An 18903-nucleotide genomic window follows, 5' to 3' on the forward strand; every position below is an offset into this window, starting at 1 on the left:
AACCTTACAAAATAAATTTATAGATTTACTTATCAGCAAACCAAACCTACGACAGTCTAGTTGCTGTTATTACAACCCCAATTCCAAAAAAGTCACCACACTGTGTTAAACATACAGTGGGGCAAAAAAGTATTTAGTCAGCCACCAATTGTGCAAGTTCTCCCACTTAAAAAGATGAGAGAGGCCTGTAATTTTCATCATAGGTACACTTCAACTACGAGAGACAGAATGGGGGGAAAGAATCCAGGAAATCACATTGTAGGATTTTTAATGAATTAATTGGTAAATTCCTCTGTAGAATAAGTATTTGGTCACCTACAAACAAGCAAGATTTCTGGCTCTCACAGACCTGTAACAACTTCTTTAAGAGGCTCCTCTGTCCTCCACTCGTTACCTGGATTAATGGCACCTGTTTGAACTCGTTATCAGTATAAAAGACACCTGTCCACAACCTCAAACAGTCACACTCCAAACTCCACTATGGCCAAGACCAAAGAGCTGTCAAAGGACACCAGAAACAAAATTGTAGACCTGCACCAGGCTGGGAAGACTGAATCTGCAATAGGTAAGCAGCTTGGTGTGAAGAAATCAACTGTGGGAGCAATTATTAGAAAATGGAAGACATGCAAGACCACTGATAATCTCCCTCGATCTGGGGCTCCACGCAAGATCTCACCCCGTGGGGTCAAAATGATCACAAGAACGGTGAGCAAAAATCCCAGAACCACATGGGGGGACCTAGTGAATGACCTGCAGAGAGCTGGGACCAAAGTAACAAAGGCTACCATCAGTAACACACTACGCCGCCAGGGACTCAAATCAGTGCCAGACGTGTCCCCCTGCTTAAGCCAGTACATGTCCAGGCCCGTCTGAAGTTTGCTAGAGAGCATTTGGATGATCCAGAAGAGGATTGGGAGAATGTCATATGGTCAGATGAAACCAAAATAGAACTTTTTGGTAAAAACTCAACTTGTCGTGTTTGGAGGAGAAAGAATGCTGAGTTGCATCCAAAGAACACCATACCTACTGTGAAGCATGGGGGTGGAAACATCATGCTTTGGGGCTGTTTTTCTGCAAAGGGACCAGGACGACTGATCCGTGTAAAGGAAAGAATGAATGGGGCCATGTATCATGAGATTTTGAGTGAAAACCTTTCCATCAGCAAGGGCATCGAAGATGAAACGTGGCTGGGTCTTTCAGCATGACAATGATCCCAAACACACCGTCCGGGCAATAAAGGAGTGGCTTCGTAAGAAGCATTTCAAGGTCCTGGAGTGGCCTAGCCAGTCTCCAGATCTCAACCCCATAGAAAATCTTTGGAGGGAGTTGAAAGTCCGTGTTGCCCAGCGACAGCCCCAAAACATCACTGCTCTAGAGGAGATCTGCATGGAGGAATGGGCCAAAATACCAGCAACAGTGTGTGAAAACCTTGTGAAGACTTACAGAAAACGTTTGACCTCTGTCACTGCCAACAAAGGGTATATAACAAAGTATTGAGATGAACTTTTGTTATTGACCAAATACTTATTTTCCACCATAATTTGCAAATAAATTCTTTAAAAATCAGACAATGTGATTTGCTGGATTTTTTTTCTCATTTTGTCTCTCATAGTTGAGGTATACCTATGATGAAAATTACAGGCCTCTCTCATCTTTTTAAGTGGGAGAACTTGCACAATTGGTGACTGACTAAATACTTTTTTGCCCCACTGTAAATAAAAAAACAATGTGAAAATTTGCAAAATCATGGAAACCCTATATGTTTCATTGAAAATAGTACAAAGAGACATCAAGTGTTGAAACTGAGAAATTTTGTTTTTTGAAAAATATCTGCTCATTTTGAATTTGATGTCAGCAACACATTTCTAGAAAGTTGGGACAGGGGCGTGTTAACCTCTGTGTTGCATCAGCTCTACTTTAAACAACACTCTGTAAACATTTGAGAACTGAGGAGACCAACTGCTGTAGTTTGAAAGAGAAATATCCCGTTCTTGCCCGATATACAATTTCAACTGCACACGTATTTAAAAAAAAAAGGCTTCAACATTTGATATGTTATCTTTGTACTATTTTCAATGAAATAAGGTTTCCATGATTTGCAAAATTATCGCATCGTTTGTTTTTATTTATAGTTTACACAGCGTCCCAACTTTTTTGGAATTGGGGTCGTAAACGCTTTTTACGGTCTATTTAGATTTAGTGTTTGTGTGACCCATCTTCATTATAATCATATATTGCTTTTCTCAACTTATAAGTTGTTTCAAGTGGTGCATTTATCAAGCGTCATTTTCAAGCTCCGTCCCACTGCACAGATCGAGAACCTAAACCATGTAATTCAAGGATACAAAAGAAAACACCTTTATATTACGTGACCCTTTCATTCACAACGATATCGTTCTAGCCCCAGATATCCACATTTTCCAAACTGTATATTCACAAATGATGACTTCTCTTTTTTGTACTGTAATTAACTTAATGTGTATTTTTGTGTTATATTAAATACCCAGATTATCTGACAATGCATGTGTCCATGTTTATGAATAGAATTAGTAATGCCATGCCAAAATTAGACTTGTCACAGGATTCGGGCAAAGTACAGTAGTTTACATAACCTGTTTTTGCATACAGCAGGGAACGAAGCAGCTTGATTATTCAAAAAATATGCAACACTGCAGGAAAGCAACCTGAGCGAGCTATTCCGAAGTTCTAACCTCTTATGTTAAACACATATCAGCCTGATACAGGTGTACTTTAGCCACAAAGAAACTGTCCACTTTTTGTAATCGAGCACTCTTAACATACTTTAAAAAAAAAAACAAAACAAAAAAAAAAACACACAATCTGATTCTAATCAGAGCGTGACGCAAACTGCAATAAATGCTAGAAGCTTGCTGACCTGTTGGCTCTTCGGGAGGTGTACGGCCCCCATGTTGCCCCAGAAGGATACTCCAAGATCAGATGAATATCTGGTTCATCCACTGTGTTACCCGCCACTACAAAGAGAAGGCAGAATGACCACAAAACAAAGACACCAACAAGACAAACTCAGCTTTGTTTGCTGTAGTCATTCCAAAAGAGCACACACAAACAGCTGATGGAACACAAATGTTTAAGTTTCATTCACCGCACACTGAAGAATTAACCAACAGCAGAAAATGAAGGCAAAGAAATTACGTAATCCTATTTTCATATTATGGAGATGAAGGCAGTGGTGGAGTCAGTATCTGACCTGTGATATGTTCCGAGAGGTACTCGTTAAAGTCTGGGCTGAAAGTGCCCCCAAGCAGCACGTCACAGCCCTCACTCGCCATCCTGCCTGCCATCACCGGTGCATTACCCCCAACTGACCAGCGGTTTCCTGGCAACTCCCGAGAGGCCTCCACCAGCTGACTAAAGAGTGTGTCGTTTATCACAAACCTCCTAAAGGACAAGCATGAGTGAAAAGAAAACCAAAATCATCATCATTTTCAGTTCCCGTCAATATGAAGCACATATGCCTGGCCTGTATTCTTAAATCTAATTAATTCTTCTGTGAACTACCTTACTGGATAATTTTACTGTTCAACAGCCTATGAACTTAAAGGTCAACTAAGGGCGTATTCACACCTACGTTGTTTGGTCCGGACCAAACGACCAAACTTCCCTTGGTCCGGACCTTTTGGGTTAGTCTGAATACAAACCACCGAACTCTGGTCCGGACCAAACAAGCGGACCGAGACCGAGCTGCAAGGTTGGACTCGGTCCGGACCAAAGGAACCCTGGTGCGGACCTTTTGGAGGTGTGAAAGCAGACCGGACCTAATGCGACAGTTTTGCTTTTTTGTACCTCGGGAGCTTCCGTCGTTTGTCGAGCATTATGGGAAACAGAGTCTTGACACTCCACCGCAAAGTGCAAACACTGTTTCGGTTGTCAAGGGAACCTTACAACAGTCGTTCAGTCATTCAGACCAGTGGTAGGCTAGACTACAGAGTACAAAAAATGAGTAGGGGGCAAACGTGGGCCGAGGAAGAAACGCGTACCCTTGTGGATATATGGGCAGATGTCCACATATCTGAGCTTTTGGAGAGAACACACAAAAATGCCGACGTGTTTGCTGTATTCAGTGAGAAAATGAAGGAGAAGGGGTTCACGCGCTCCCCAGAACAATGTCGGCTAAAAGTGAAGAAACTCCGTCAGACCTACATTAAAATCAGGGACATTCTTTCAAAAAGTGGCGGTACTAGCGACTTGCGTAAAGAGCCAGAACTGTCACAACATGATGTGCGCTCATCAGCGCTATCCTCCGTGACTACTTTTGAACTTAACGCTTTGTGCGCGTGTCGTCTCTGACCAATAGCTGAACGACCTCAGGGCGCGTGGCTTTGTTGACAGATTTTGGTCCGCTTACTAAAATGTACAGTGTGAAAGCGAACCGCACCAAAATGGAAAAATAAAAAAAAACATTTGGTTCGGACCAAAGCAAGTGAACTATCGAACTATCCTGGTCTGAATACACTCTGAGTGGAAAGGCACGTTAAATTTTGTATGGTTCCAGAATTAAAAAGACTGGCTGATACAGTATGAAATGCTGGTATAGTCTCCATCAGCTGTAATTCAAACTCAAACTCTCACGGTTACCAGAGGACTAGCCCCCCACTGTAACCCTAGCTACTGTATGTAATAGGCGAGAGGCCGACAGCTACGGAAAACGGAGATCGGCGCCACCCTACGCGCCACATGGCGTGGAAAGGGACTTGATTGACTCCATCAGCTGTAATTGTATCCATATATGTAACGAGAAAAGAACAGAAAACCTGTTAGAACTCCCTTGTAATGGAAATATAAAGGCCTTTGCTGTTACAGTCAAACCTTTAGGCAAGACTTTTTTTTTTATGGAACAGTTTTTATGAATTCTCCACTCAAAGAGCCTTTATTAACTCAGCTCTAGATCTGTAGCTATAATTCTGTCAGTGCATTTTCAGAGGAAATAAATTGTGGTTTTGTATTAGGAAAAAAAAAAAATGTTGAGCTCATCATATAGAGATACCACAAAGACTTTAGAGAAAGTGTAAGTAACCAGAGTTGCTGTTTGTTGTATGGAACCAGCACCTGAAAGTCACATCGTGTCTCGTGTCGGTCTCATCCTAACATCCTTATTGTTGGTTCGTTCATTTGACTTACCAGGCTTTACCCTGATAAGGCCATGGTGGATCTGCACACTCGGTCACAATTAGGGGGAAATTCAATGTAGAAACTACCACCACCAGCATGTTTCTGGGAGGTGGAAGGAAACTGGAGAACCCAGAAGAAACCTACACGTACATGGGACAGCATAAACTTCACACAGACTGTAATCCAAACTCAGGACTGAACTGGTACTATGGAGCTGTGAGGTGGAAGTGCTACCATCAGCCCACCCTTAAGTATAAACAGTTTCGGTAACAATTTCGAGGATCTCATCATCTCTAGCCACTTTATCCTGTCCTACAGGGTCGCAGGCGAGCTGGAGCCTATCCCAGCTGACTACGGGCGAAAGGCGGGGTACACCCTGGACAAGTCGCCAGGTCATCACAGGGCTGACACATAGACACAGACAACCATTCACACTCACATTCACACCTACGGTCAATTTAGAGCCACCAGTTAACCTAACCTGCATGTCTTTGGACTGTGGGGGAAACCGGAGCACCCGGAGGAAACCCTCGCGGACACGGGGAGAACATGCAAACTCCGCACAGAAAGGCCCTCGCCGGCCACGGGGCTCGAACCCGGACCTTCTTGCTGTAAGGCGACAGCGATAACCACTACACCACCGTGCCGCCCAATTTCGAGGATATAAATCTAAAATTATTCACTAACAAAATTCAACAACTGGCTTAGGCTTTCAATTATACATGAGTTTCAAGTAAACAGGTTTTCAGTCATTTTCTCTGTAAGGGGAGACACCCATGTATTATAAATAACATGGATAAAGATTATGCATGACAGAGTTTCATTAACGTGGCATATGTTAATTATTTGCTGAAGGCAAGGTGAATATCTGCGACTCATAACGGAGACAAAGTCAAGGTTAATGTTCACCAATATCTACTGAGCCTGAGGCAGATCATTGTTTTAGTATAAAGACATAGGAGAAGATGTTATTTAACACATGCACACTCAAAAAACACAGTGAAACTCATCCTCTGCATTTAACCCATCTGAAGCAGTGAACACATGCACACACACACACCCAGAGCAGTGGGCAGCTATGCTACAGTGCCTGGGGAGCAGTTGGGGGTTAGGTACCTTGCCCAAGGCTGCCCTGTGTTAACCACATGTCTTTGGACTGTGGGGGAAACCCACACAGACACGGGGAGAACATACAAACTCCACACAGAAAGGCCCGTCGGCCACTGGGCTTGAACCCAGAACCTCCTTGCTGTGAGGCGACAGCGCTAACCACTACACCACCATGCCATCACAGGTGATTATTAAAAATAAATAAATAAATAAATAAAAAAGTATTCAAAAAAAATAATTTACTTCAAACTTCAGAAGCGGTATGCAAATGTAATGCATGCAGACTTGTGTCACTTATCCATGCCAACTTGCATAAAATACTTTGTTTTGAAATACATTACTTAAAAATAATAATAATAATAATAATAATAATCTCATCTCATCATCTCTAGCCGCTTTATCCTTCTACAGGGTCGCAGGCAAGCTGGAGCCTATCCCAGCTGACTATGGGCGAAAGGCGGGGTACACCCTGGACAAGTCGCCAGGTCATCACAGGGCTGACACATAGACACAGACAACCATTCACACTCACATTCACACCTACGGTCAATTTAGAGTCACCAGTTAACCTAACCTGCATGTCTTTGGACTGTGGGGGAAACCGGAGCACCCGGAGGAAACCCACGCGGACACGGGGAGAACATGCAAACTCTGCACAGAAAGGCCCTCGCCGGCCACGGGGCTCGAACCCGGACCTTCTTGCTGTGAGGCGACAGTGCTAACCACTACACCACCGTGCCGCCCCATAATAATAATAATAATAATAATTCCACCTTACATTTGAATAGTTTTACACCAAACTTCATAGCATCTTTAGTGCTTTTAGGAACAGCATTTTCTTTCATAATTTGTAATTCTTCCTCACTTACAGCAATGAAGCACTTAGCCGCCATTTTGCCGAGTCGCTCGAGGTGATTGGTCGAGAAATTCGGACTATTTCGTGATAATCAGCGTGCACGATTTCCAATAATCACCTCCGTATTTATACTAACATATTATTAACGCAACTCACGATGCGGCTCATCATGCAAACAAAAAATGTAAACGAATGTGTAACCTTCACATTCAAAACTTTTAACTTCAAATATGGATAAGAAACCCATCTTCTCCATATCTGAAATTAAGTTATTCAGGTACATCAGGAACAAGATCACAGATAACCTACAAGAGTAAGAGCAATAATTTTGCAAACATCATCTCTATGAGAGGGCTGATCATACCAACACCTGAAAAGACTTCTTACAATGACAGGAATTTGCACACGCTTGAAATTCGAGTGCTGTGTGGTACAAGCAAATGTGTGTGTACACAAACTAAAAAAGGCAGCTGCAGAAGACGATCTGAAAGTCAGTTCACACATACACAAATAACACACTTACTCAGAAGCTGCTCCCGGAGCGAAAAAGTAAGCAAAACTCTGAGTGAGTTGCTCCGCATCCTCAATGTAGTCATGGTGCAGAGGCTGATCAGTCGGTTGCAGTCCGATCTTGTTCAGCAAAGTCACACCATCCACAATAATGTCCACACAGCCCCCAAACCCTGATGATTAAAAGGAGTTGACATTAAAGGAGATGACACTGGGATAACAGGCATTAACTGGTTTCGCCAACTACATTGCTTCTGCTGTGTGAAGCCTATACACAAAGTATATCGTGTGCTGCGATGCATGCAAACAATGGCAGGATACCGTGTGCTGTGGTGCATGCAAACAGCAGCAGGAGATAATGATTATCTTTCACCATTATAGCCTTACAAAACTAATCGCTAATCTCACAGCTGCCTAATCTTTGAACCTGACCATCCAGCAAGCACATGGCCACAACGCAGCAACATTTTTTTGTGGTTCTAGGGCACAAGTTTCCAACCCTGACCATGGAGTAGCCCAGGTCCTGAACATTTTCTGCTATAACACACACACACACACAAATCCATATCTGAAGTTGTGTTAGAGCAGAAAATGTAGAATATTACGTTACATTACACTGATGGCATTTAGCAGATGCTCTTATCCAGAGCAACGTACAACATCCCAGAGCAGTTGGGGATTAGATGCCTTGCTCAAGGGCACTTCAGCCATTCCTGCTGCTCCAGGGAATCAAACCGGTGACCTTTTGGTCCCAAAGGTGTTTTAAAAAAAAAAAAACACTGCTCACTAATAAAGATGTAGCCTTCACTATAGACCCCTTTCACTGACGTCACCCGAAACCGGAAGTAAACAGACCCTGCGCCATTTTGGAAGACCAACAAACTCGTGATAAGGGGATAATAACGGCAGCGGTATGTGAAGCCACGAGAATAAAGTGGAGTGGCAAACGACTTAAACAAATCTGAGCTGTTTTATTTATGATTTATTGGCCCAACAGTAGACTTGAAAGAAACCTGTGTGAGACTTGGCAAAAAACTGTGGATATAATGGATAAGTCTGTGCATGATCTGCGGACACTTTGAGGTAAGCAAACGCAAGAAATTCAGATTTAAAACATGCTAAAGTGGCCCCAAGTTGATAACTGTATGAGGAGCAAGCCTCCCAGACTTCTACAATTTAATAATAATAATAATTTAGCATGGTTTGGGGCTTGCTCGCTGCTGCCAGGTTGGTTGTTGAGTAGCCTGACTGTTTTTTTTTTTTTCCTTGCGTGTGGTATCATTGTTGACGCGAGGTTGTTTTTTGAACATGCCAATGCGGACACGATTTCCCCTGATGAGTTATGACTTCAGACGCGATGCGTGTGTGGAGGTGTGGAGTCCGCGTGATATGTGCGTAAGATAGGCTTCTCATGTGTTTGGAGATCCGCGCTCCGAGACAAGCGCAAGCACACACACCCCCAAGGGAAAAAAAGGGGCCCCCCGAAAATATCCGCATAGTTCGAACACTGAGTGTAGGCACTGGGTGTAAACAACAAATAGTTTACAATGTCTGGGTAGCAAACAGATGGCAGAATTGGTGTCCGGTCCTCCTTATGTTTCCATTCTCCCTTGCCCCGAGTCTTATCATATGGGTCAAACCCATCTATCACAGCCAGTTTCTCCACATACCGTGCCCTTTCTGCAGCTGGTAATGTACTCACATAACCAGAATTATCATCCATCATGTCACTTTACTCTCGCTCATACTTTGTTTTATATTGTGAGTGCATGTACTTGGTCTTCCAATATGGCGCCTAACAAAATCTCGCGGCGCGGTGACGTCATGTGAAAGGGGTCTATAAGAGGTACCAGGCTATCTGCTGGAACCTCGTATAATGAAGGCTACATCAGGGGGCGGAACCTTTTCTTACAAAGCCCCACAGTTATGGAACAGCCTTCCAAGTAGTGTTTGGGAATCAGACACAGTCTCAGCGTTCAAGTCTATGCTGAAAACATATCTGTTTAGTCAAGCCTTCTGTTAATGGTGTTTATGAGGTAAAGGAGTAGATCTGGAAGGTCCTCAGACAGAGTGTTTTGGTAAACTGGGATGTATGGATGCTGTCAGTCCCCACTCACTTGCTCAGTCGAGTTTGTTGACGGTGTAGTGGCTGCTGCTTTATGTCCCGGGGCTCCCTCATGCCTGTGTTACCTTCCGGCTCTCCCCTTTTAGTTATGCTGTTAGTTTTGCCGGAGTCCCTGCTTGTACTCAGCGCGAAATGTATACTGTTCCTACTTATTCAGGTGACATTGGGCATACCTAACAACCTGTGTTTTCTCCACCCCCCAAAATCTGTCCCTCTGAGTTACATGTCAATCCTGGGATCGAGATGCTGACCTCTTCTGCTCCTCAGACCTGCCTGACCCATCCTGATGCCCTGTGTCTGGTTGGAGTCTCATCACATCGCTCCTATACAGGACTGCCCCATATGGACACTTGGAAGACGCTCTGGACTCTTACAGTAATGCTTTTATGGCTGAGGACTACAGTTGACTTGCTAACTTTAGGACTGCAGGTGTCATGAACAGTTTTGCACTCAAGTTTCCATCAATGAAGAGTTTATAACAACATCAACAAAACTGACTTCTTGTTAAAATTGTTAATATTATAGTCATGCTGTCTGTTGTTGCCCAAATGAGGGTGGGTTCCCTTTTGAGTCTGGTTCCTCTCGAGGGTTCTTCCTCATATCGTCTGTCTGAGGGAGTTTTTCTCTTGTCACCGTCGCCACAGGCTTGCTCATCGGGGATAGATTAAGGATAAAATTAGCTCATATTTTAATTAATTCAAAATTCTGTAAAGCTGCTTTGCGACAACGTTTACTGTTAAAAGCGCTATACAAATAAACTTGACTTAATAAAGACCAGGCATTTTTATTAGGTCCAAGCTTCTGAATACTGTAATTACAGTCGTCTTCTTCTGGCTGCTCTCGATTAGGGGTCACCACAGCAGATCTTTCGTCTCCATTGCTCCCTGTCTTCCGCATCCTTCTCTACCACACCTGCCACTTTCATGTCCTCTCTCACCACATCCATGTATCTCCTCTTTGGCCTTCCTTGTTTTTGTGTGCCTGGTGGCTCCATCCTCAACATTCTCCTTCCCACATGCTCTGCATCTCTTCTCAGGATGTGCCCATACCATCTCAGTCTCATCTCTCTTAGCTTAATTCCCAAGCTCTCCACATGTGCTGACCCTCTGATGTGCTCGTTCCTTATCCTGTCCAACCTTGTCACTCCCACTGCAAACCTTAACATCCTCAACTCCGCCACCTCCAACTTTGCCTCCTGTCTGTTCGTTAAGGGTACGGTCTCCAATCCATACATCACAGCTGGTCTCACTACTGTCTTAGACATCTTACCTTTCACTTTTGCTGGGACTTTCCGATCACAAACGACTCCCGAAATCCTTCTCCAACTGCTCCACCCTGCCTGCACTCTCTTTCTCACCTCACTATCGCAGCCCCCATTTACGCACACGGTCGAACCCCAGGCGCCCGAACTGGCGCGCGGTCGAACCCCAGGCACCCGAACTGGCGCGCGGTCGAACCCCAGGCACCCGAACTGGCGCGCGGTCGAACCCCAGGCACCCGAACTGGCGCGCGGTCGAACCCCAGGCACCCGAACTGGCGCGCGGTCGAACCCCAGGCACCCGAACTGGCGCGCGGTCGAACCCCAGGCACCCGAACTGGCGCGCGGTCGAACCCCAGGCACCCGAACTGGCGCGCGGTCGAACCCCAGGCACCCGAACTGGCGCGCGGTCGAACCCCAGGCACCCGAACTGGCGCGCGGTCGAACCCCAGGCACCCGAACTGGCGCGCGGTCGAACCCCAGGCACCCGAACTGGCGCGCGGTCGAACCCCAGGCACCCGAACTGGCGCGCGGTCGAACCCCAGGCACCCGAACTGGCGCGCGGTCGAACCCCAGGCACCCGAACTGGCGCGCGGTCGAACCCCAGGCACCCGAATTGGCGCGCGGTCGAACCCCAGGCACTCGAATTGGCGCGCGGTCGACCCCCAGGCACTCGAATTGGCGCACGGTCGACCCCCAGGCACTCGAATTGGCGCACGGTCGACCCCCAGGCACTCGAATTGGCGCACGGTTGACCCCCAGGCACTCGAATTGGCGCACGGTTGACTCCCAGGCACTCGAATTGGCGCACGGTTGACCCCCAGGCACTCGAATTGGCGCACGGTTGACCCCTAGGCACTCGAATTCACTTGGAGACAGCAAACCAGGAAGTAGAGTTGGTTAGTAAGGATGAGGTGAGGGCAGCCATAAAAAGAATGAAGACTGGGAAAGCAGTTGGACCAGATGGTATTCTGCTCTACTGAATACTGTAATTACAGTAGAGCAGCCAATTTTTAAGCTACAATTAAGGCAAATTACATCCAAAATAAATCAATTTTAAAAATGACATATGATATGAATGTAAAGTGGTGAAGTAGTGATGGAGTGAGGGTGTAAAATAACCTTCTCAGGAGATGGAGCCCATGTGTGCTGCTCACATCAAGACAACCAAGTACACTTGTGTTTTGCTGATTAAACTTCTTTGTAGGTGCATAATTAAATACACTGGTTATGTGAATAGAAATGAGAGAGAGAGAGAGAGAGAGCACAGGAGGAACAGTAGTGTAACATCAGAGAAAGTGTAGTTACCGACGGCCACTCTGGGTCTGTGGATGTTCCTGGCCCCAGCTTTCTGCTCAGCGCGCAGTAGAGAGGAGAGCACAGCGCCCAGCCGCTCATCCAGCACCGACTGAGGAGAGCGGAACCAGTAGGCGAGCAGAAGCGCGGTGAAAGACAGAACAGTGCCATATTTCACACTGGAGCGCAGCTCTACAGCCATCACACTCAACTCCGCTCCGAACCGAGCTGCCAGCTGAGAGACGACAGCGAAGCACACTGAGGGGGCGGAGTCGAGCCTGTGAACACGTGAACAAACTGTCCTGCGTCATATCCGGGTCTGTATTATTATAAATCGGTCGTCAGAATAAAAGTCACACGTCAAATTTGGTGTGTTTATTTTTTTGATCAAATGTTTTTTATTGTGCATCTTCAAGAGTACACTATATTGCCAAAAGTATTTGTTCATGTTTACCTGATATACCTCAAGTGCCCTTGACTGTTTGGTTATTTGAACCAATTTATGTGTGTGTTTATATATATATATATGTTTTGTCTACGTCTAGTTCATATCTAGAGTGTTTATACTGTTTATATTGTCTGAGTGTTTAGTCTATGTCTTGTTCTTATCTAGTGTTTATACTGTTTATTTATACTGTTTATATTGTTTGAGTGTTTAGTCTACGTCGAGTTCCTATCTAGAGTGTTTATACTGTTTATATTGTTTGAGTGTTTAGTCTATGTCTTGTTCTTATCTAGTGTTTATACTGTTTATTTATACTGTTTATATTGTTTGAGTGTTTAGTCTACGTCGAGTTCATATCTAGAGTGTTTATACTGTTTATATTGTTTGAGTGTTTAGTCTATGTCTTGTTCTTATCTAGTGTTTATACTGTTTATTTATACTGTTTATATTGTTTGAGTGTTTAGTCTGCGTCGAGTTCCTATCTAGAGTGTTTATACTGTTTATATTGTTTGAGTGTTTAGTCTGTCTTGTTCTTATCTAGTGTTTATACTGTTTATTTATACTGTTTATATTGTTTGAGTGTTTAGTCTACGTCGAGTTCCTATCTAGAGTGTTTATACTGTTTATATTGTTTGAGTGTTTAGTCTATGTCTTGTTCTTATCTAGTGTTTATACTGTTTATTTATACTGTTTATATTGTTTGAGTGTTTAGTCTACGTCGAGTTCCTATCTAGAGTGTTTATACTGTTTATATTGTTTGAGTGTTTAGTCTGTGTGTAGTTCTTATCTAGTGTTTACACTGTTTATATTGTCTGAGTGTTTAGTCTGTCTTGTTCTTATCTAGTGTTTATACTGTTTATACTGTTTATATTGTTTGAGTGTTTAGTCTATGTCTAGTTCCTATCTAGAGTGTTTATACTGTTTATATTATTTGTTTTTTTTCAATTATTCTATTTTTATTTATTGCATTGCCTGTTTGCACCGTGGGTCAGAGAGGACTGATATTTCATCTGTGCTGTACGTCGAGCATGTATAGCATATTTGACAATAAACTTGACTTGACTTGAAGTATTTTGCTCACCCATCCAAATTATCGGAATCAGGTGTTCCAATCACTTCCATGGCCACAGGTGTAGACTGCAGACATGCAGACTGTCATATCATATGTCATGGCCACAGGTGTAGACTGCAGACATGCAGACCATCATATCATACAGTGGGGCAAAAAAGTATTTAGTCAGCCACCAATTGTGCAAGTTCTCCCACTTAAAAAGATGAGAGAGGCCTGTAATTTTCATCATAGGTACACTTCAACTATGAGAGACAGAATGGGGGGAAAGAATCCAGGAAATCACATTGTAGGATTTTTAATTAATTAATTAGTAAATTCCTCGGTAAAATAAGTATTTGGTCACCTACAAACAAGCAAGATTTCTGGCTCTCACAGACCTGTAACAACTTCTTTAAGAGGCTCCTCTGTCCTCCACTCGTTATCTGTATTAATGGCACCTGTTTGAACTCGTTATCAGTATAAAAGACACCTGTTCACAACCTCAAACAGTCACACTCCAAACTCCACTATGGCCAAGACCAAAGAGCTGTCAAAGGACACCAGAAACAAAATTGTAGACCTGCACCAGGCTGGGAAGACTGAATCTGCAATAGGTAAGCAGCTTGGTGTGAAGAAATCAACTGTGGGAGCAATTATTAGAAAATGGAAGACATACAAGACCACTGATAATCTCCCTCGATCTGGAGCTCCACGCAAGATCTCACTCAATGGGGTCAAAATGATCACAAGAATGGTGAGCAAAAATCCCAGAACCACATGGGGGGGACCTAGTGAATGACCTGCAGAGAGCTGGGACCAAAGTAACAAAGGCTACCATCAGTAACACACTACGCCGCCAGGGACTCAAATCCTGCAGTGCCAGACGTGTCCCCCTGCTTAAGCCAGTACATGTCCAGGCCCGTCTGAAGTTTGCTGGAGAGCATTTGGATGATCCAGAAGAGGATTGGGAGAATGTCATATGGTCAGATGAAACCAAAATAGAACTTTTTGGTAAAAACTCAACTTGTGTTTGGAGGAGAAAGAATGCTGAGTTGCATCCAAAGAACACCATACCTACTGTGAAGCATGGGGGTGGAAACATCATGCTTTGGGGCTGTTTTTCTGCAAAGGGACCAGGACGACTGATCCGTGTAAAGGAAAGAATGAATGGGGCCATGTATCGTGAGATTTTGAGTGAAAACCTCCTTCCATCAACAAGGGCATCGAAGATGAAATGTGGCTGGGTCTTTCAGCATGACAATGATCCCAAACACACCGCCCGGGCAACGAAGGAGTGGCTTCGTAAAAAGCATTTCAAGGTCCTGGAGTGGCCTAGCCAGTCTCCAGATCTCAACCCCATAGAAAATCTTTGGAGGGAGTTGAAAGTCCGTGTTGCCCAGCGACAGCCCCAAAACATCACTGCTCTAGAGGAGATCTGCATGGAGGAATGGGCCAAAATACCAGCAACAGTGTGAGAAAACATTGTGAAGACTTACAGAAAACATTTGACCTCTGTCATTGCCAACAAAGGGTATATAACAAAGTATTGAGATGAACTTTTGTTATTGACCAAATACTTATTTCCCACCATAATTTGCAAATAAATTCTTTAAAAATCAGACAATGTGATTTGCTGGATTTTTTTTTCTCATTGTGTCTCTCATAGTTAAGGTATACCTATGATGAAAATTACAGGCCTCTCTCATCTTTTTAAGTGGGAGAACTTGCACAATTGGTGACTGACTAAATACTTTTTTGCCCCACTGTATGTCATGGCCACAGGTGTAGACATGCAGACTGTTTTTACAGTTTGGAGCTGGCCCCTTCCTCTTCCAACATGACTGTGCACCAGTGCACAAAGCAAGGTCCATAAAGACATGGATGACAGAGTCTGGTGTGGATGAACTTGACTGGCCTGCACAGAGTCCTGACCTCAACCCGATAGAACACCTTTGGGATGAATTAGAGCGGAGACTGAGAGCCAGGCCTTCTCGTCCAACATCAGTGTGTGACCTCACAAATGCGCTTCTGGAAGAATGGTCAAAAATTCCCATAAACACACTCCTAAACCTTGTTGACAGCCTTCCCAGAAGAGTTGAAGTTGTTCTAGCTGCAAAGGGTGGACCGACATCATATTGAACCCTATGGATTAGGAATGGGATGTCACTTAAGCTCATATGTGAGTCAAGGCAGGTGAGCAAATACTTTTGGCAATATAGTGTATGTACAACACAAGATATCCATGACACAAAGTGTAAACAAACGATAACCCCCCCAACCCATGGCGACCCCCTAACCAACCCACCCCAGATCTCAAAATACAATCCCCCCCCCCCCAAAAAAAAGGAAAAAAAATACATGTACAGGGAAAAATTTGGTGTGTTTTTTGATAATAGATTTTGTTGTTAATGTTTTATTAATACTTGAAAAATTCTTTATACATAAATGCAGGTGGGGCGGCACGGTGGTGTAGTGGTTAGCGCTGTCGCCTCACAGCAAGAAGGTCCGGGTTCGAGCCCCGTGGCCGTCGAGTGCCTTTCTGTGTGATGTTTGCATGTTCTCCCCGTGTCCGCGTGGGTTTCCTCCGGGTGCTCCGGTTTCCCCCACAGTCCAAAGACATGCAGGTTAGGTTAACTGGTGACTCTAAATTGACCGTAGGTGTGAATGTGAGTGTGAATGGTTGTCTGTGTCTGTGTCAGCCCTGTGATGACCTGGCGACTTGTCCAGGGTGTACCCCGCCTTTCGCCTGTAGTCAGCTGGGATAGGCTCCAGCTTGCCTGCGACCCTGTAGAACAGGATAAAGCGGCTAGAGATAATGAGATGAGATGAGATAAATGCAGGTATTTTAAAACAAAACCCTCTTTGAATAGGCGGAAGAATGAGCTTAAGGTTCAAAGTTTTTTATTGTCAATTCACTAAAAATGTCCTATAGAAGTTCTATAGGATTCAGTGGAACTCTATAGGACTCTGGTGTTCTATAGGATTTCGGCATGGTTCTATAAGAGACTGAATTGAAGGCTTTTCTCAGCCTTCTCTAGAACTTACCTCTCACCTAGAGTCAGCTGGGATAGGCTCCAGCTTGCCTGCAACCCTGTAGGACAGGATAAGCAGCTACAGATAATGGATGGATGGATGGATGGATGGATGGAACTCTATAGGATTTCAGCATGGTTCTATAAGAGACTGAATTGTGCCCTACAGAACAAGAAGTTTCTATAGGCTTTTCTCAGCATTCTATAGAACTTGCCACATGTGTTCCTGAGAACAGAAAATTTCTATTAAAACCCAAGGTCTATTGGAAATCTATATTTGAACATTATTTATTGGTGCTTGGTGTTTTCGTGTTTACTTGAGAACATTTCTTTTATATGATGGATGTCCTTACTGTGCATATGACAAACACTTTGAACATTTTTGAACCCTGCAAAAAATGTCCTATAGAAGTTCTATAGGATTCAATGGAACTCTATAGGACTTTCTAGAAAGAAAGAAAGCACAACTTTATTCATCACACACTTGTGAAATTCCTCTCTGCATTTAACCCATCTGAAGCAGTGAACACACACATGCGCGCACACACGTGAGCAATGAGCACACGCACATACCCAGAGCAGCGGGCAGCCATGCTAACAGCACCCGGGGAGCAGTTGGGAGTTAGGTTCCTCGCTCAAGAGCACCTCAGCCCAAGGCCGTCCCATATTAACATATCCGCATGGCTTTGGACTGTGGGGGAAACCCACGCAGGCACGGGGAGAACATGCAAACTCCACACAGAAAGGCCCCCGTCGGCCTTCAAACCAGAACCTGAGGCGACCGTGCTAACTACTTACACCACCGTGCCACCCATAGAACTCTGGTGTTCTATAGGATTTCAGCATGGTTCTATAAGAGACTGAATTGTGCCCTACAGAACAAGAAGTTTCTATAGGCTTTTCTCAGCGTTCTATAGAACTTGCCACATGTGTTCTTGAGGACAGAAAATTTCTATTAAAACTCAAGGTCTATTGGAAATCTATATTTGAACATTATTTATTGGCTTGGTGTTTTTGTGTTTACTCGAGAATATTTATTTTACATGATGGTGGCACTGCTGTTGGGTAAATTGTAGTAGAGAGTGCATGCACATCCAACTTTTTACAGGTGCAGGGTAAAAAAGTCTGCCAATTAAAAAGAAACTTGAACAGATTTTGGGAGGAGTGTTTTAATACGCTTTTGATACGGTTTTGATACTGTTTTTACTGCCAAGATTGTCAATGCACAACATTTGTAGTAGTAATATAAGAACAATGTATTGTAAAATTTGTATATAAAAAAATGTATTGTATGTATGTATTTTTTACACTCATAAGTTTATGAATACTACTTACTCCTTGATTGGATAATTGAGAGCAATGCCTATTTTCATGGGTATACGGTATATCCCCTCCCACCCTTTGTTATTGTTAACACCTGACGAAGACCTACTACGGTCGAAATGTTGTGTATCTATCGATAAAATCACTGAGCGCAGCAGCGACGGTGTGCGGGTATATTTTTTTCTTTTTAATTTACTACTGTTGGGTAAACCATACTAAAGGAACTGGAGAGAGCCCAGAGGATCCCAGACCATATACAGCTTGCTGGCATGCAATACAATTTTGTCTTTTTGAACATTAGGTTGTAACTATGGCTAAATGTCATAAAATTTCAGTGCCTCAGCCAACTGGTTTCAACTTAACTCACCTGATCACCAGAATTATTTGGAGGAGGAAGTAGGAATTATTTTTAAATACAGTATGGATTTTTAGATACAGTATGGAGCTTAATTACATGTAAGAGATGCACAAATCATGAAATGATATTAACTCGGGGGCGGCACGGTGGTGTAGTGGTTAGCGCTGTCGCCTCACAGCAAGAAGGTCCTGGGTTCGAGCCCCGGGGCCGGCGAGGGCCTTTCTGTGTGGAGTTTGCATGTTCTCCCCGTGTCCGTGTGGGTTTCCTCCGGGTGCTCCGGTTTCCCCCACAGTCCAAAGACATGCAGGTTAGGTTAACTGGTGACTCTAAATTGAGCGTAGGTGTGAATGTGAGTGTGAATGGTTGTCTGTGTCTATGTGTCAGCCCT

At 43.9% G+C, this 18903-nt stretch overlaps 1 protein-coding gene across 2 annotated transcripts in view; it reads right to left on the minus strand.

The window, feature by feature from the left end:
- Window positions 1-18903, minus strand: part of adpgk2 (ADP-dependent glucokinase 2) — a 48102-nt gene that overhangs the window by 14831 nt on the left and 14368 nt on the right. Inside the window, exons 1-5 of one of the 2 annotated variants that reach the window (XM_060934430.1) lie at window positions 13833-13890; window positions 12319-12584; window positions 7641-7800; window positions 3230-3420; window positions 2897-2993 (exon numbers count right to left, since the gene is read on the minus strand). In XM_060934430.1, the coding sequence (XP_060790413.1) occupies window positions 2897-2993; window positions 3230-3420; window positions 7641-7800; window positions 12319-12584; window positions 13833-13873 (755 nt within the window). In that variant the 5' untranslated portion in view covers window positions 13874-13890. Of the gene's footprint in view, window positions 1-2896; window positions 2994-3229; window positions 3421-7640; window positions 7801-12318; window positions 12585-13832; window positions 13891-18903 lie in introns of those variants that run through there. The other variant, XM_060934429.1, reaches the window with a different exon arrangement.

The sequence above is a fragment of the Neoarius graeffei genome, chromosome 11, assembly GCF_027579695.1.
Source record: "Neoarius graeffei isolate fNeoGra1 chromosome 11, fNeoGra1.pri, whole genome shotgun sequence".
NCBI lineage: Eukaryota > Metazoa > Chordata > Actinopteri > Siluriformes > Ariidae > Neoarius > Neoarius graeffei.